The 19,616-nt window shown below is 44.7% G+C and overlaps 1 protein-coding gene across 2 annotated transcripts in view; it reads right to left on the reverse strand.

Annotated features, from left to right (window-relative positions):
• The window catches only part of Map2k1 (mitogen-activated protein kinase kinase 1), a 79,572-nt gene that overhangs the window by 26,429 nt on the left and 33,527 nt on the right, over positions 1 to 19,616 (reverse strand). For both annotated transcript variants that reach the window (XM_006971430.4, XM_076576488.1), the window contains exons 2-3: positions 7,444 to 7,654; positions 5,033 to 5,179 (exon numbers count right to left, since the gene is read on the reverse strand). In XM_006971430.4, the coding sequence (XP_006971492.1) occupies positions 5,033 to 5,179; positions 7,444 to 7,654 (358 nt within the window). The remainder of the gene's footprint in view (positions 1 to 5,032; positions 5,180 to 7,443; positions 7,655 to 19,616) is intronic.

A 19,616-nucleotide genomic window follows, 5' to 3' on the forward strand; every position in this document is an offset into this window, starting at 1 on the left:
AATGCTTTATGAAAATAATAGCTTAAAAGCTTTTACTCCTGCCTCAGAACCATCAACTCCAACTCCCTGCTCCCCGGTTGCTCAGCTACCAACTGAGCAGAAATCCTCCTCTCTGTAGGCAAGAGCGTTCTGTTCTGGTAAGGGAGCATCCTATTCCCTTGGCTCTCAAAATTCAGACTTATTTCTAATGGAGGTGAGTCCCTGGCTGAATGCTTCAGAAAACAGACAGTGCATGCTGATGACACAAACTGACTGTAGTGATACTGTGTCCCCCAATATATTGTGCACCCTAATAAACTTTTCTGGAGTCAGAGAATAAAACAGCCACTAGACAGACATAGAGGCCAGAAAATGGTGGCACACACACCTTTAATCCTATCACTTGGGAGGGAGAGATCCATCCGGATCTCTGAGTTCAAGGCCACACTGGAAACAGCCAGGCATGGTGACATGCACGTTTAATCCCAGGAAGTGATGGCAGGAAGCAGAAAGGTATATAAGGCGTGAGGACCAGGAACTAGAGCCTTGTTAAGCTTTTAGGCTTTTAGCAGCAGTTCAGCTGAGATCCATTTGGATGAGGACTCGGAAGCTTCCAGTTTGAGGAAACAGGATCGGCTGAGAAGTTGGCAAGGTGAGGTTAGCTGTGGCTTATTCTATCTCTCTGATCTTTCAGCATTTACCCCAATAGCTGGCACTGAGTTTTTTATTAATAAGATCTTTTAAGATTCGTGTTACAGCTGACTTTAAAATGCATCTCAAAAAGCATTTGAGCAGTGGATATAATGGACAATGGTTAGGGAAGCAAATGTGTGGCAAAAATGCTAGCGGCAGAATTGAGGTGGTGGTTACTGTAAAGTCCTTCAGCTCTCTCTGTGCTTGGAAATTTTCCTAATCACCTGTTGGAAATACATGTTAATGACACAGAATGTCAGACAGACTGTTACAGTGGGGACCAAAACCCGTTAGAAGCTAGGACGTGAGCACAGAGCAGAGTTCTTCATATGACCCCACCTTGGAGGCAAGTGGCAGCCAGCAGCTAGTTTTTACAGTAAGGGGCTCTGATGCAGGAGGACCTGACAGAGACCAAGGAAGGGTGACAAGGGTCCAGAGCTGGCTCTTGTGGCTCATGGACTTCCACAATAGCTGCTTGCTACAGAGTGCTGTCTAGACCCTCAGGCTGCTCTGAGTTCTCTTCTGGTATAAAAACACTGCTCCAGGGCTAGAGGTACAGCTCAGGGGTACAGCCCTGCCACCTGCGTGGGCCAAGCCATGGATTCTATCCACTGCACCACAAGGAGAAAAAAACTAACAAAATAAAATGGAAGAAAGAAAAGGTACCGTTCTTTCTTACAATGACTGAAGGTCGTGTTGCTGCTTCCAAGGTTTACCTCTCTCCCTGCAAGCCCAGTCCTGACCAGGGCCCTTCAGGTCATTATCAGTGTTTGAGGCCTAACCTTAGCCCCTGAAGTGCAACCACGCTCACCCACAAACAGCCTCTTGGCTCCCACATTAGAGGGAGACATCTGAGTACAGGGACCTATCAGGGACCTAGGGAGAGAGCTTCAGAGGCTTCGCAGAACGGGCTGGTACTCAGCAGCTCGGACAGCTAAACTGAGACATGTAGAACACAGCCCCCAGCCTGTGCACAGCTCTAGCAGCCCAGTCCTCAGGGCAACTCATGTGACACCTTGCATATAACAAGCACTAAAAATAAGTGTTTGTAAAGCTAGACCTGTGTTGATTAAAGTATATCGTGACTGGCTACAAGTGCTCAAAACCATGGAAACAGGATGTAAGCTCAGAGCGGGGCCCCTAAAGAGGAGCTCATCCAATCATTTCTCTGTGGAGAAGCAGAATTCCACAAGTACAGCCCTGCACAGAGAGAGGACAGTCTGAAACCAAAGGAAGCAGATCTGCTTAGACGCTGGCACTCATTGTCTTTGTGAGTTAAGCCCATTACAAACCTCCCAGGGCCTTCCTCTCTCAACCTGCCAGCTGAGGGAGTTGACAATCCATCTTACAAGATGGGGGCGACAAGATTAATAACTTACATAATGTGAGAAGGACTTAGCAAGTAACAAAAGAGTTGAAAGTTACTTGCTATTATAACTGGTCATGCCACCACCCACCTTCCATTACTTTAGCTAGACCTAAGTGGACAGAAGGCTACTCTGGCCCTTCCTGTTTCTGGCTTATCAGTATCACCCAACTTCTCTTCTTCCCTCTCTAGTTGTTAAGACATCTTAGGCTGTTTAGACATCTGTCTGCACCGAAACTCTTTATGGGCTAGAACAACAACAACAAAAAAAGACCATCAACACAAGAGTATCAGAAATCCAAAAGTGTCAGGCACAGTGACACACACCTGTCATCCCAGCAAGCAAGAGGCAGAGGCAGGAGAAACACTGCAAGTTCAAAGGCAGCCTGACCCACATAGTAAGTTACAAGCTACCCAGGGTTACACACAGAGACCCCCCCTTTTTTTAAAAAAAAAAAAAAGGAAGGAGGAGGATGAAAAGTAGTAGTAATAATTCTGCCAGGCTTGGTTGTGCAGCCTTTAATCACAGCAGTCAGAAGGCAGAGGCAGGTAGGTCTCTGAATTCAAAGCCAGCCTGGTTTACCTAACTTCCAAGCCAGTCAGGGCTGTGTAATGAGACCCTGTCTGAAAAGTCCTTGGCAGCCAAGCCTAAATGGGAATCCACAGCCCAGGAAAGGAGCTACAGCCAACCCAGAAAGAGTTCCCATGCTTCCCACAGACACTGCTGCACTCTAGTTGAGCAAAAGGGAACAAGAGCCTTCTTATAACCTTTAGACATGCAGAAGTCAGTTCCAGGACCGAGTTCCACACAGCACCCACAAATGTTGGCAGATGATTACAACAGTATATGTGGCCCTTCTTGATCATAAAAGCAGAGATATTCAAAACGAGAGAGAATTAGGGTGGGGGTGACCATCAACAAAGACTCCTCAGGTGGAGAAGTTGAGGGTCATTCAGACCAGATACCATTCTGAAAGTCAGTCTAGGTCTAAAGCTCAGGAGGGACACGGGAACGGGAGCCAATAGCCACCGTGCCAGGCTGAAATCACAAGAGCCATCCGGTTTGTAGACTCCCCTGTCTAAACTGCCAGCAGCATGGAAAAAGCAGGAGCTAGCACTTGCAAAATGCATACTCTGAATTGGAGGGCATACTGACAGACTGACGCCTGTCATTCTAACCCGCACAACAACAAAACAGATAGAATCATGGCCACTTTACAAACGGGGAAACCGAGAGTCAACGAGATCAGGAAGTCTACCCAAGGTCACAGTGAAATGGTGTGCTAGCTCGTTTATGTCAAGTTGACACAAGCTAGTCTTTTAGAAGAGGGAACCTTAACTGAGAAAACACCTCCCTCTACCAGACTGGCCTGTGGGCAAGCCTGTGGTACCTTTTCTTGAATGATGATTGATGTGGGAGGTCCCAGCTTATAGTGGGCAGTGCCACCCCTAGGCTGGCGGTCCTAGCTGCCACAAGAAGGCAGGCTGAAGCTGAAGAAGCCATTAGGTACAAGCCAGTACACAGCACCTACCCATGGCCTCTGCATCAGTTCCTACCCTGACTTCTCTCAATAATGGAGCGTGACCTGGGAGTTGACACTTGAAATAAACTCTTTTCACCCCAAGTTGCTTTTGGTCACGGCGTTCTATTACAGCAGTAGAGGCCTAACTAAGACAAACAGTGTTAAGTAAACACAGACTTACTGAGTACCTGCCCTCTACCAGGGTGTCAAGAATATTCTGAACTTTGAAGACAGTGGCAGGGCTGGGATATAGCTCCAGAGTAAAGCACTTACCTCCTAAGTATGAGGCCCTGGGTTTAATCCCCAGCACACTCAAGAGGAGGGCACGACACAGTGGCAAACACGACAATATCATTATTTATGTTTATGCAAGGAAAAAGATACAAATAAACAACCGATTCCCAAAGTCCCCAGGCCATTCCCTCAGCTACAGAGCCAGTGATCCTAGGCTTGAAGGACAGAAAAGCCCTGTGCCCTGTCTCTATCCAGTGGAGTCAACCAAGTACAAGCACTGGGGCCAAGCTGAAGAGGACTTCCTGACTGCATGGCCTAAGTGCAAAGTCAGAGATCAAGTGTCTCTGTGCTTTAATTTCCTCGGTAGGTGAGATCAAAATCGGGCTGTGGGGCTGGTGAGATGGCTCAGTGGGTAAAGGCGCTTCCTCAAAACTCACAACCTGAGTTCGATTCCCAGGACCGATGGTGGAAGGAAAGAACCAACTCCACAGTTAACCTCCACATGCATGCCATGGGACTTTGCACACATGTACACATGTGCGCGCGCGCGCACGCGCACACACACACACACACACACACACACACACAATAAATGTATTGTGTCTTTTTAAAGATAATCATGAGAATGCAATAAAATACGGATTTGCTTAGGATGGCACTTCATGTATGCCCAGTAAGCATGAACATTTTTATGTTGTTATCATGCTCAGTGGGAAGAAAAGGAAGGGACTTCAGATTAGCTCCCACACATGTGATTGGCCCATTAACACCCTCTGACTTGACTTTGCCTTTCACTAGCATATTAGTGAGACTATTGCTCTCTTCACCAAAAAAATAAAAATAAAAACCCCACAGGCTGCCCTTAAAGTCCATTATAAACCTGAAGGCAGAGACTTCTAATAACCCTGTCTTCATATTCACTACCCCAGAACCTTGTAAATAGCACACAGCACTGTACACATAGTGGACTTGAAGTGCATTAATCGGATTTGGACATCAAAACTTTATGGTCATCAAAATAGGAGAAAACTAGGAAATTAACTCTAGAAAAGCCCACCAGGAATTCCCGGCATCTAGTACTTCTCTTTGAAGAGAAGAGGGTACCCAGAAAACAGGGCTGTCATCCTGTGACTATACCAGGGAGCCAGGAAAGAGCTGGTCATCATCCAGGCCAACAATGAGGCCAGAGCCAGCCCGTTCCCAGCCAGTGCCACCAGGCAGACAGACGGCTGCATACCATGTGCTCCATGCAGATGCTGATCTCGCCGTCGCTGTAGAAGGCCCCGTAGAAGCCCACGATGTATGGGGAGTTGCACTCGTGCAGCACCTGCAGCTCCCGGATGATCTGGTTCCGGATTGCAGGTTTGATCTCCAGGTGAATTAGCTGGGGGAGAAGTGAGGGGAAAGCTTTTAGGAAGGGGGGTAAAGCAGAAAGCCTTTCTTCAGTCATTTCCGTTCCTGAAGGGTTTGGGATTTTGTTTTTTAAGGTGCTGATGACCAAACAGAGCCTGGCACATGCTATATAAGTACTCTACCACTAAACTATAGTCCAACTCTCTCTTTACTTTATTATTTTGAGGAAAGATCTCACTATACTGCCCAGATTGGCCTTAAACTCACTTTGTAGCTGAGGCAGAGGACTCACAATCTTCCCACCTCAGTCTTTCAAACACCCATCATAGGCATGAACCACTACACTTAGAAAAATAAGCAAAAAAAAAAAAACAAAAAAAACTGGGTGGCAGCGGCGCACGCCTTTAATCCCAGCACTCGGGAGGCAGAGCCAGGCGGATCTCTCTGAGTTCAAGGCCAGCCTGTGCTACCAAGTGAGTTCCAGGAGAGGCGCAAAGCTACACAGAGAAACCCTGTCTCAAAAAAAAAAAAAAAAAAAAAAAAAGAAAAATAAGCAATTGAAAAAGTTATTATTCTTATTAATTTATCTGTGTGTGTGCTCATGCGTGCTCGCGCAAGCAAGCATGTGTGTAAATATAGGCACCCTCATGCAATGGTGAACATGTGGAGGTCAGAAGACAACCCCAGATGTCTGTCCTTACCTTCTACCCATTTGAGACAGTCTCTTTGTTTTGTTTTTACTTGTTTTTTATATTTATGTGTATGCATATATGTCTGAGTATATGTATGTGCACCTTGTGTCTGCAAGATCCCCTGGAACTGGAGTTACAATGGTTTTAAGTAGCCATGTAGGTGCTGGAACCAAACCCAGGTCCTCTGCAAGAGCAGTAACTGCTGTTAATCACTGAGCCAGCTCTCCAGCCCCTGGTCTTTGCTTTCCTGCTGCATATGCCAGGCTAACTGGGCCACAAATTCCTATCACATTATAGAAACACTGAGATCACAGATACTCGTCCTACAAATTGAGCTGTTATGTGGGGTCTGGTGATTTGAACTTAAGTACTCACGTTTGTATAGCAAGCACTTTTACCCTCTAAGCCATCTTCCCATCCCCAAACAGGCCATTTTTAAAACCAAGCTCCTATTAATTCAGGGTTGAGTATCAATGCACAGGCAGGTGTTAGCACCTGAGCTGTAAGCAGCAATCAGTTATGGTTCCAGTCTAGGCTCCAAAAATGGTGATCAGGGAACTCACCCATCTTAAGAATAAAGCTATAAGTAATACAGGAGCTGCAAAACGAGGAGCTAAGAGACAGGGAAATGTGGCCTTCAGGACATCATTCATAGTTGTGCTGTGGTGTATAAAGGCATGCGGAACAGAGGAAGGGTAACCTTAGTCACCCAAGAGATCCCTCCTTGACTTCAGGAAGGATTGATTTAGCCAGACTCTCAGCTGTTCCCTAATATGCTTCAACACTGTCCCTTGTTCCAACCAGGAGACAAGTGACAGTTCTTAGTTACTGTACTAAGCAGCTTACAATGTGACAGATACATTTAATGTTATTTAATAAGGTCGAGCCATAGACAATAATGACAATTGAGGAGTTGGAACACTGACAGGAGATAAACAAGAGATGGCTCCCAAAGATGTGTGCTGTTGGAAAAGCTAGAAGGAACAGCACAATACAAACACAGGGGAAGAATGAACACAGTGAGCTGAAAAACATGGAAAAACATGGCCTCTCTATGCAGGGCAACTGTGTTCAAAGAGACAACCAATGGTGGACAGGAAAGGGAATCATCGGCTCAAGACTGAAGCCATGGAACTCAGCCTTGGCCTGAGCACCAATCACTAAGGCTAGGTATAAAAAAGCAGCCCCACCAAAGTGGTGGCACACACTTTAATCCCAGCACTTGGGCAGAGCCAGACGGATTTCTGTGAGTTCAAGACCAGCCTAGTCTACAGAGGGAGAGCCAGGACAGGCACCAAAGCTACACAGAGAAACCCTGCTTGGGGTGGGGGTGGGGGTGGGAGCAGCCCCTTCTGCACTTGACAAGTATATCTGGTGTCCTTCCCATAGCACACAAGAAGCAAAAGAAGAATCAATCACTGTTATTCCCCAATCTAGGGATGGTGATTATCACATTAGCAGACCTTAGTATTTCCCAGTCGGACAGACAGCAAGTTCAAAATCAAACTGAACAAAAAAGTACTAAGTAGAAACCTGCTTTCTTCCACCCATTCACAGGCTCCCAATTGCTAATCCAATTAGCTGTTTACCCACACAAACTCACCTTCCTGGCCATAACCAGGCCAGACGGCTTGTGGGAGACCTTGAACACCACTCCACCATTGCCGGCCCCCAGTTCACTGATCTTCTCAAAGTCGTCATCCTTCAGTTCCCCCACCTTCTGCTTCTGGGTCAGAAAGGCCTCAAGGCGCTTCCGCTGCTGCTCATCGAGCTCCAGCTCCTCCAGCTTCTTCTGCAAGGCCTCCAGGTTGGTCCTGCCCACAGGAGGACCCAGGTCAGCACAGACCAGCACAACAGAGAGAGACACTCTGCCCTGCACTCCTCCACCTCTTGGGGGAGCCCACAGGGAAGCCAGGGAAGGTGTGAATGGGGAGGGTTCCCCTCCCCAGGGCTCTGCCCCATTTTAATCATCCCAAGGGCTTCACCACCAACCCTCCTTTACTTCTCACAACTGCAGGGCCTGGACTTCTCTCAATACACTAAAGGTCCTTAAGAGGAGCCAAGGAATCCACTACAAGTGAGAAGGAGCCACTGCTTTGAATTCCAGTTTAAAAAGCCTCACTAAAGCTCTTGATGGTAGCAAAGAAGCAACACTGCCATTTAGTTAAGTTCCTTATTTTCATGGTCACCAGCGGGTTATGTCATGCCAGTGGCCTGACTTGCTCTTAGGGAACCTGCAGAGACAAATGTTTACCTCAAGACTAAGCCAGACTTAGAAGGAGTAGGTGAAAAGGTACGGCTGATTGGAAGTCACAGGGTGCCTTTGATTTTTCAGTCTCCTCATGCTATATCCAAGATCTCTTTGTCCATAGCATCTTTCATTTCCTATTCTATGACTTAATTGCCAACTGTCAGTTTACCTGTGGCTTGTATTCTCATGCTAGAGTATAGCCTTGATAAGGATTAGTGATTATGCTAGGTTTGTTGTTGTTGTTTAACCATCAGTAAACACTTAGAGCAATTTGTGTCAAGACTAGATCCACATTACATATCATCAAAATAAACAAATAAATCATCAAAAAAAAAAAAAAAAAAAAAGCCTCACTAGTGGCTGAAGAGAGAGCTCCACAGTTAAGAGCACTTGCTGCTCTTCTAGAGGACAGGATTCAGTTCCCAGCACTCATGTCAGGCTGCTTACCACCTGTCACTCCAGCCCAAAGGGTCCAATGCCTTTGGATCTACACTCATGTACACATACCCAAACACAGACACACAGAAATACTCAGTTTTTAAAAAGCATCACTAAGCCGGGAGGTGGTGGCGCATGCCCTTAATCCCAGCATGGGAGAGGGAGGGGGGCGGCGGCGTAGAGGCAGTCAGATCTCTATGAGTTAGAGGCCAGCTTGGTCTACAGAGCAAGTTCCAGGCCAGCCAAGGCTACATAGAGAAACTCTGTCTCCAAAAGGAAGGAAGGAAGGAAGGAAGGAAGGGAGGGAGGGAGGGAGGGAGGGAGGGAGGGAGGGAGGGAGGGAGGGAGGGAGGGAGGGAGGGAGGAAGGAAGGAAGGAAGGAAGGAAGGAAGGAAGGAAGGAAGGAAGGAAGGAAGGAAGGAAGGAAACACTTACAGATGTTACTTTTATATAGCACACGTCTACATTCCTTGACTCATTCTCCATGTGCCATGTTCATGAGTACAGTTATGCAGAAGGTACAGGACACCCGTGGAGGTGCTGGGTCTCACACTCCACCTTGTTTAAGACACGGTCTCTTGTTCTAGCTGCACAAGACAGGCTGGCCGGCCCACAAGCTCCCACCTCCTATCTCACTGCAGAAGCACTGGGATCACAGACACAAGTAAAGAATCCAGCTTTCTGTAGGTCCTGGGAGTCCAAACTCAGTCCTCGAGCGTATTGGTAAATACTGTTCCCCACTGAGCCATCTACTCTGTCCCTCACTCATTCTTTAAAGCAAAGTAAGGCCCTCGGAGTACACACATCCACATATAAATATGGAAGGGTGTACAGTTTAGACCATGGCACTCTCTAGGGAGAGGATCCATATATCACCTTTTTATAAATAACAGAATAAGAAACGCCATCTATGATTTCCAAATCCTGATTCTGTGAGAGAAAGTGAAAATGGAGACTCACGAAGAACAAGTCCAGTCTACAATTCCAGAACTTTCTCCTCCCCCAGTCTTACTGCTCATCTAACTTGACAGCAATTTGGCCTTACTGAGTGTTTTATCAGCTTTACCTAGTCTTTAAAGACAGACCAACAGAAAAGCACTTTGCAGCTGCACTTCATCAGTCCATCTAATGTAAACAACTGAGCTACCACACCACCAACTGCATACATGGGCTTGGGAACCAGCTATTGCAGAAATCTAGCGGGCATGGCAGGAAGCAGTCACCAGCCCGGCATGTGGTATGCTATAGACATCACAGTGTTTCTTTTTTCTTTAAGATTTATTTATTTATTTATTTTGTATACAGATGCCTACATGCCAGAAGAGGGCACCAGATCTCATTATGGATGGTTGTGAGCCACCATGTGGTTGCTGGGAATTGAACTCAGGTCCTCTGGAAGAACAACCAGTGCTCTTAACCACTGAGCCATCTCTCCAGCCCATCACGGTGTTTCTTACAGAGCACTGAAGAACAGTCAGTGAAGCCTCTTGGTTAATCCTGCACACATGGCCCTTTGTCTCAGATACAAGTGTACCCCCTGTACAGCAACCTGCTAACGGCCCCACAGGAGCGGAGCAACTCTGCCTCTGAACTAGTTCATGCCAGTAGAAAGGGGTGCAGACTCATGGCTTGCCCAGTTCTGCAGAAACAAACTACAATAACTGTGATGGTAGATGCCTGTAACCTTGGCACTCGGGAGACAGACAGGATTGCCACAGTCTCAGGCTATCCTGGGCTACACAGTGACACTGTCAAAAAAGGAAGAGGCCCTAAGAGATGGCTCAGCACTTGGCACAAAGCCTGGGGACCTAAGTTCTGTTCCCATGATGGATTTAAAGGAGAGGAGAGAAGACTGGAGAAGGGGAGCAGAGTAGGTGCAAGTTAAGTCAGCACCTTCTGGAAGAAACCAGCTCCTTGGGTTCCTTCCTTCCTTCCCTCCATACCTGGGTCTAATCCCTTCTTCACCAGCTAAGGAACTGGCTGCTGATTTATACTTCCCAAAGTCAGAGTCCCACTAGCCCCCAGGATGGGCTGTCAGCTCTGATGGTCAGGAAGGTTGGCGGTCCCTGGGGGTAGGTGGGTGAGGAAGTGTTGTTAAATTAATGATCCACTAGCACTTGATTAACAAACAGTGGGTCTCTAGAAAAGCCACCTAACCTTGCCAGGGCTCAGATTTCTCTTCTATGCACTGTGAGTTAACAGTTTCATGCATACCCTCACCAAGGCAGAGCCAAATGGCAAATTCATGAGAAGTCCTGAAATTCTAACCCACTTCTAAATAATGATAAGGCAGTGGATACGGGAGAGTGGGGGCAGGAGGGGAAGGTAAGGTAACAACAGCAGGATCTGAAATCACTGCCTTCCCTTTCAGAATTCTTTAAGCACTTTCAACATTTTTAAGTCTTCCAGAGAATAAAGGCAAACCAGTGGACCTGACCTGTGGGAGCCCGTTCTGGGGTTCCTCGTGGCTTTACCCAGCAGGTCTGAATAGAGGATGATCAGGACCACGGGCCTGAGTGCAGGTGTCTGAGATGGCCTGCACTTGGCTGTGCTGGGGGAGGAGGTCTTTTGCTCCACCCCTTGGCGTCTCTATAAAAACCCTGGACCAGAGACAGTCCGGGCCCGTTGGAATAGGTTCCAGGCCCTCTCGAGGCTATCCTTTATTTTCTATCTGTTTATCTCCACAAGATTCTCCACTATAAATCCTTCTATCTAATATTTCCTGCTGCTCGCACTCAAGAAAACTCTGGGAAGCTGTGGGGGTGGTGGGTAAACGCCCCACAGAATGGCGCCGTGAACAGGGACTAAAGAAAAAAAGGGACTAAAGAAAAAAAGGGACTAAAGAAAGGGGAAAAAAGGGACTAAAGAAAGGGGAAAAAAGGGACTAAAGAAAAAAGGAACAAAAAATAAGGGGACTAAAGACAAATGAACAGGGACTAAAGACAAAGTAATAGGGACTAAAGATAAAGGAAAATAATAGTTTTAATACAGAGTTTTTGGTGAAAGTGCTGAGTCAGCCCTGCCAGTGGAAAGGCATGCCGGTGTTATGGAATATATATATATTTTTATATATATTTTTTGGGAAGGCAGGCGTTTTATCCTCGAGAGAAAAGGAAAGCGGACTGGAAGGATGTCCGATGCTGCAGCGAAATTCTCTTCTGTCAAAATTTTCTATCTTCTATCCCTTTCTCAATTTCTATGTGTGATAAGTATAAGATATAGGGTAGTAATATAGTTAGGAAAAACTTAAAAGTATAAGATTGTGTAGGAAAAAATAAGTAAGGCAACTAGACAGAAAAACTCAATTTTCTAACTTTGGGGGCTTTGAAAGCAAACTGGGGAAAAAAATCTTTCTTTGGGCTTTTCGGGTAGTAAAAAAGCTCTTCTTTGAGCTTATGGGGAAGAAAAAGTTTCCTATGGAAGCTTTTGACCTGGGGACAGCTGAAATGCCAAGTCCAAGCGGCAGGAGAAAGTAATTTCTCCCTGAGGCAAAAATGGGGGTGTAAGAAGTCAAAGTTTAAAGTTGGGAAGTTTTGGGAAAAGTTGGTCTTTCTCCTGGGGTAAAAAATCTTTCTCTTAAACTAAAGCTTTTCTTGGAAAAATTGGGGGGAAAAATCTCTCTAAAAAGCCTTAATCTTTCTCTCAAGAAACTTAAAAACTAAAGCCTCTAACCTCTCTTAGAAAGAGGAGAGTAGAATCACCTGAAGATATTAGTATGGGGACCACCTGTGATTAGCTCTAAGGGAAAACAACAAACTTAAGACAGCAAAACCTAAGTTCTTTCAAGCTTGAACAATTCTCCCTGCAATGCAGGAGGCAGGGACAAGTTTCTAAAAATGTCTTCTAAGCTCTCTCTTCAAGCTAGTAAAAGACAGTGGGTCAGAGTACCTGAGGGAAACGCTTGGGAGAGGGTGGGTGAAGAGCTACAGAGAGCCCAAAAGGGCAGGAAAGTTTACCAGAGAAAAGCAAAAAAGCCAAGTTTTTCAGTTACAGTGGAGCTGAGGCATCAAATGCTTTGTTTCTGAGTGAGCCTTTCAGAATGGAAAGATCCCCTGAAGCAATGCAAATTGTTAACATTGTATCCTCGCTTCTGACCAAAAACCCAGAGGTGACTGGCCAGCGTCTCTGAGTTGGGGTGCATTTTGGGGATACTAGGGTTCCTGCAGTTGTAAACTTCCTGGAGTGCACAGCTGAGGCAGGAAGGTGCAGGACCCAGGGGAAGATTGCTAATGAACAAACAAAGCTAAAGCTGGTGGGAACAGCACAGTTGTCTGCTTTCCTACAAGTCCCGGGTTGATAGGTCCACAACTGCAAAAAGAAATCTGAGAAAAAGCTTTCCTATCAGAGAAAGGACCTTTCTGGGAAAACAGTAAAGCTGAACTGTGTCTGAAGCAGTTGTGCTGCTGAGTCAGAACGCTGTCTGGGGAAAGAGCCCAGCCAGGGCAGAACAGAACTATCCAGGAGTAAAGCTCTCTTTTCTGTCAGAGAAAGCACCTCTTTGAGAAAAGCTTTGTTTCAACTGACTCCTGAGATGAGGGAGTGTTAGCCCTGACATAAGCTCTGTCCTTGAACACCCAGACAAGCAAACACAACCCACTGGGGGACTGGGCCAGGTGGAGGCCTGATGAGGCAAAACACCTGTCCTAATGGGAGTTTAGAAATGACAAAAACCTCCCTTGTTAGATTTTCAGTCTGTACGCAAACCACACAGACCCCGAAAACAGAAACGGACAAAAAACCCCTACCTTCAGTAGCAGGGAAAGCAACCACTGTAGTGTCGGAAACTGTTTCTGGGGTAGAGGGGATGAACTGAGACCAAACTGGGAACTGTCTGGGAGAAAGACTCAGAAGAAACAGAGGGGACAGATTCCTCCCCAGAAAATGCATGACCTGACAAAGCTGCTAGAGTTTGAGGCAGATTCGGGGGGAGAAAAAGAAGCCCCTACCTCCAAAGGCAGCTAGCAGAGGAACAGAGCCGCAGATAGCTGAAGCTCTGCATCTGGGGGAGAAGGAACAAGCAAAATGAGAATAAGATCAGTGGGAGAAAGTCTCTCTGAAGGAGCTATGGAAAAGCTGTTGTACATGATCTTGTTTTTCACTGACTGGCTAAAACAAACACAAGCCCCGAGGAAAGTTGCTATCAGAAATGCCAGCCTCAATGCCGGCTAACGAGGCAGGTGCGGTTCTGATTAGGGGGCCAGTGTCAAATGAAGGAGAGACACCTGTTGAAGCCAGTTGAGAGACCAGAAACCTCCCAATGTCCCATAGCTGAGAATGTAAAATGCTTGTTCAAATCTCCCGTTGCAAAAGCAAAAAACTTTGTTCAAACCTCCTGGGCAAGAATTTGTAAGCAAGTCTGGTAAAAGAGAACCAGTTGACTCTCAAACTCGATAAAGAAATATGGGAAATGATATAAGGGACTGATATTATTATGGACTGATATAAGGGAAATGCATTCTGGGAAATGTAGTTTTTCCACTAAAGATGGCAACATTGCCCTGAAACAATTTTGTCAGCTCTAAAATTAAAATACAGCTTTAAAAAGAGTAAGGAGGAAAATCATCTAAGAGTTTAAGTGTCGGTTCCAATGAAAAATTGAAAGGATATGGAACTAGGTGCTTCGCGGTTTGGGGCTCCGTTGGTAAAATGCCTTATTTACCCTAATAGCTGTGCAAAATTTTTACGGCAGTTGGATGACAAAAAGCTACCTAAAAGAGCAAACAAGTCACTTTAAAATCCTTAAAATACCACCTAATAGCTGTGCAGTATTGGCGAAGAGCTTTACAGCAGCTAAATAAAATAATTTCACCCTTAGCGTAAAGTTTTTCAGTAGAACAAACCAAAAGTACTGCTGTGATAGAAACGTTTGTTTGAATTGAAGTTCTTAGGGGAGCCATAATGAATTTGGGTGAAGGGACAGCCTCTAGTTAAAAACTGTCTACCGCTGACAGTGCGTCTCTGCCGGTCCGGAACCGCTGAGAGAACTGGCAACTTTGGGGTGTGGCTTCGTCCCGAGAATGTTACAATCCCCTAGCAACAAGTTATCACAACTCTATAATGACAACACTCACTAAATCCCAGTGCTTTATAACTAAGCTAACTATAAACTGTAAACTTTAGAAATGATGTACGTACTTCCTGTCTAGTTAAGAGAATCTTTCTGATAGAGATGGTGATAATAATTAAGAGTAAGAAGTAGAAAGACAAAAATAAGATATGTGAGTTTGTAAAAATGCTGTCTTGTTAGATCTGTGTTAAGAAATCTTGAGGTGTTTGCTAAGTTAGATATATGCTAATGGTAGCCTATATAAGTTTGTAAAATAGATCTATAGAGTTCCTTTAAGAATATAAGCTTGTAAGAAGTATCTAAGGTAGTCTTAAGACATGTAGTAATAAGCTTGTAAGATGCTAGTTGTAAATGTAAGTTTAAATAAGAAATAAAATGGAATGAATATAAGTATATAAGAATAAATAAGAAATATATTTGCTAAAGTAGTTCTATAGTTTCCTTAAGAATATAAGCTTGTAAGAAGTATCTAAGGTAGTCTTAAGACAAGTAGTAATAAGCTTGTAAGATGCTAGTTGTAAATGTAAGTTTAAGAAATAAGATGGAATGAATATAAGTATATAAGAATTAATAAGAAATATATTTGCTAAAGTAGTTCTATAGTTCCCTTAAAGTATAAATAAGTAGATGTTAATATGTTGTATGTGAGTTTGTAAAAACGTGTAAATGTTGAATATGAGTCTAAATGCTTTGCAAGGCAAAAAATGTTATATGTGAGTTTGTGAAAAAGTGTAAATGTTAAGTGTGAGTCTATTAATGTATATGGTGAAAACACCTGAGACACAGGAGATAGTGTCCTAGTAGACTGCAAAGTAGGCAGTCTGAATGGTTTCAAAAGCTCCAGAAGCCGCTAAGAAGCTAAGAATGGCGGACGCCAGAACCAGCACAACAAGGCATCCGCAGCTGAGATCCGTGGAATATCAACACAGCACAGAAAAACCTGAGCTAACAGCAAAAACGGTGCGGTTTAAAATATTACTATACTAAAAAGGTCTGTCTTTGAGAACAAAAGTTGCAGAGACGCTTGTTTGAACAAAAATTATTAACTGCAAAAAGTTTTGGTTGAAAAACGTCTCTTCATATTTGGAAGTGAAAGCCTGATACCAGAATTTATTTCTTGTTTGAACTTTTTGAACTTAAAATGAGATAAAATTACAAAAACATTTTGGTTATGGATTTCTTCAAATTTGGAAGGCTAGTACCAATATTTATCATTTGAATTTTGGTACTTAAATGAAATGAACAATAGAGATTTCATTGCAATGGGACAATTTTGAGCTTACTTATAGTAATGACCTAGGAACAGTTTTCTGGAATTGGGTTAAAAATGGAACTGTTTAAATGAAGAAATGTATTTCTACTTAGAATCGAGATGCAATTTTGTGTATGCATATATGCTTTATTAACTGGCAATTTATGAATTGTTTTGTGGAACTGTTTATGTAAAAATGGAATTACTTATTGAACAGGTTTTGTGTTACAAATGGAACTGTTTAAACAGAAAAGTTTGGGTTTTCTAACTAGGCTTGAGATTTTGCTTAAAAATTATAAAGAAAAGGAGGAGCTATGAGATTGAATTATGTTCTCAGAAACCTACTGATATTAATGCACCCTGGCTTTGTGGAATTGAGGAAATGTTTAAGTTTGAGAATACATCGAAGTTTTTCCTATGTTCTGTTAACAAGAAAATTCAAATGACTGAGTTAAAGTTGTAAGACGGAGAAAATTGTTAACTATATATAGCACCATATATGCTAATTCAAATGGTTCTGTTAAGAGTTTGCTTTGAGTTGTAAGATTGAGAGAATTGTGACTATGTATAGCAATATTTATGTTAACCTGTTAATGGTAATGATGAAGCTAAGGTATTCTTTAAGTTTGTAGTCACCGAGTTTTGGTTTAGAAAGGGCTTGAGGCAGCTAAGACTGCTGTAGTCACCTTGGACCTAATTCAAAAGAGAAATGCCATCTATATCATCCTCTACTCCCATACTGGGAGGTGTAACAGCTATGGAGATTGCTGTAAGCCATTAATAGTTATTTTTTTATATATTAAGAAGGGGGGACCTGTGGGAGCCCGTTCTGGGGTTCCTCGTGGCTTTACCCAGCAGGTCTGAATAGAGGATGATCAGGACCACGGGCCTGAGTGCAGGTGTCTGAGATGGCCTGCACTTGGCTGTGCTGGGGGAGGAGGTCTTTTGCTCCACCCCTTGGCGTCTCTATAAAAACCCTGGACCAGAGACAGTCCGGGCCCGTTGGAATAGGTTCCAGGCCCTCTCGAGGCTATCCTTTATTTTCTATCTGTTTATCTCCGCAAGATTCTCTGCTATAAATCCTTCTATCTAATATTTCCTGCTGCTCGCACTCAAGAAAACTCTGGGAAGCTGTGGGGGTGGTGGGTAAACGCCCCACACTGACCCTGGCAGCAACAGGGCTCCTACTGCTCAGTGGAAAGAAAGCAATCAATAAGGAGCTGTTCTTCAGGGTCGCGTCCTCTTGCACAGGGAAGCTGGTCCACAAGCCTTGTTTCTCCCTCTCAAGGTAAAATGCTTCAAGCAACGGAAATGAGAAGAGGTCCTCACTCCTGACCCACATCACAAATCCACAAAGCTCAGAGGACAAGAACCTGCCTTCTTTGCAACCATTATTTTTAACTAAAATCAGCAAAAATGACACTGGAGATTTCAAAACAAAACTGGAGCTTCAACAGTCAGAGTCAGTCAGCTCTCCCCCACCCCCTCTCTCTCACACTCACACAGCTCTCTCTCTCTCCAGGACCAGCTGTGAAGCTGTGATCCACTCAAACCCCCTCAAGTTCAGCAAAAACAGCACAGTAAAATGTGAATTCTGCACCATGGCTGTCTAACAGTAAACACAAGTTCACAAGATAATTACCGGTTTGAAATGGCAATGCACAGAAAAACAAGGGTTGTCACTTGAATTATGGAAACATCAGAGAAGCACAATGAAAGGATGATCCTCTGGATAAAAATGGCTCTTCCCTCTCCCTCTCCATCCCCCCACCCTGACCCGCTGAGCATAATCATAATTACATCGCCATATTGGGGTCTTTCATCTGTAGCTCCACAGTTTAAATTAAGCAGCAAAGGAGAGATCTTAAAGACCACCAACTGGATTCAATCCTCATTTTACAGAACAGGAAATCGAGGCCCAGAGAGGACAAGGTGGCAAGTCTCCCAACTCCTAGAACTCTTTTATTCTTTTTAAAGCCCCACCCACCCAAGACAGGGTCTCACTTGTAGCTCTGGCTGTCCTGGAACTCACTATAGACCAGGTTGCCCTCCAGCCAGAGATTCACCTGCTCCTGCCTCCCATCTCCCAAGTCCCAGGGTTAAAGGCATGTGCCACTATGCTCAGCTTATTTTAAGTATTTTTTGAGACAGTCTCAGGTAGCTCAGGTTGGCATAGAATTCATTGTGTAGCCAAGGCTGGCCTTGAATTCCTGATCTTCTTGCCCACACCTCCCAAGTGCTAGAATTACAGACAAGCATGACCATGTCAGGCACATAACTTTCAAGACCTCATACTCCCTCTGATAGCTATTGAAATTAGAAGCTGCCCTACAGGTTATAGAATGTGGAGTTATACATGGTCTAGACAAAAGAACTGGGGTCCTCAAGCTCCAGACACAAACCATAGGTGCATGCCAACACAGCCAGCTTGGTGAGGCTAGGTGACAGGCTCTGTCTTTGCCAAGAAAGTGACCAAAGACAGGGCAGAAGAAAACAACCAACCATTGTGCTAGAAAGAGGATAAGAGTCCCCGCGGTAGAGAACCCAGCGCCGCCAAGCTTCCCCCAGCCGATGGTATTTGGCAAGCAGAAATGCTACTGCTGCAGGAAGCAGGGAAGGAAAGGAGAAGGGGGCGGGGAGCAAGAGACAGGGACCCCTTCTGCAGCCTCCACCACTGTCTGTAAGATCAAGGGCAGGTTACCTTTCTGGTTCTCAGTTTCCACACCCACAAAGAAAAGGATATGGAGAGGAAGAAAATAGGAAAGGAAAAGTTATTCGCCTATCTCTGAGCTCCAAGTGTGTGGATCTGACAGCAAGCAAAGGATGTGCAGAACGAGGCTGAGTTCCCACGGTGAGGGGCTGAAGAGCTTCACTGAGACTAAGGAACATGGAAACAAAGAGAAGTCGTCCTATCAGTCTCCAAACAGTCACGGGATCACCGATGCCTGGGGACTGCAGAAAAGGAGCCTGACGGTCTGTGAGGGAAAATGCATACATCTGAATAAGCACTGGGAGGAAACAGGATCAAGGAAACCAGTTATGGTGGGGCATAAAATTAAAATTCCTAATATCTATGTTTATACAACAAATAAATAATCTAGAGGAATTGTAGAAAATATACCTTTTTACTCATGCATTGAGTCATGTGAGCATTAGAGGAAACCTTGCTTCAAAGGCTTTTTTCAGGGACACTGGAGAGGTGGCTCAGAAGCTAAGAGTTCTCTCTGTTCTTACAGACAACTGAAGTTTGTTCTCACAGCCATCTGCAACTTCAGCTCCAGAGGAGCCAACACTCTTTTCTGAACTTTTGTATTCAATTATTTTATTTTGTGTGTGTGAATGCTTTGCCTGCGCGTGCTCATGGGCAGCAAAAAGGTTCCCTATGCTCCTAGGCAGGCGCTCTACCGCGGAGCTAACTCCCCAGCCCAGAGAGGTGGTTTGATGTAACCAAGATCTGCTAGTTTTGCAGAGATAAAAGATGAGTTGAACCAAGGAACTGGACTAAGAATATAAACAGAATTTAGATAACGAAAAGAATGGGAAGCCAGGTGTGATGCCTCACGTAACTACGCTCCTAGGAAGCAAAGGTCAAGGATGGCCAAGAATTTAAGGCCAGCCTGGTTACAGAGTAACACCCTGTGGGGGGTGGGGGTGGGGCATTTACTAGCAGAAGTTGTTCTGTAGTCAAGGATGAGGAATAGAATTCAGATCATCAGCTGGGCAAGGTGGCATGTGCTTTTATCCTAGCACTAAGCATGGAGAAGCTCT

Source organism: Peromyscus maniculatus, chromosome 7 (assembly GCF_049852395.1).
Source record: "Peromyscus maniculatus bairdii isolate BWxNUB_F1_BW_parent chromosome 7, HU_Pman_BW_mat_3.1, whole genome shotgun sequence".
NCBI classification, from domain to species: Eukaryota; Metazoa; Chordata; class Mammalia; order Rodentia; family Cricetidae; genus Peromyscus; species Peromyscus maniculatus.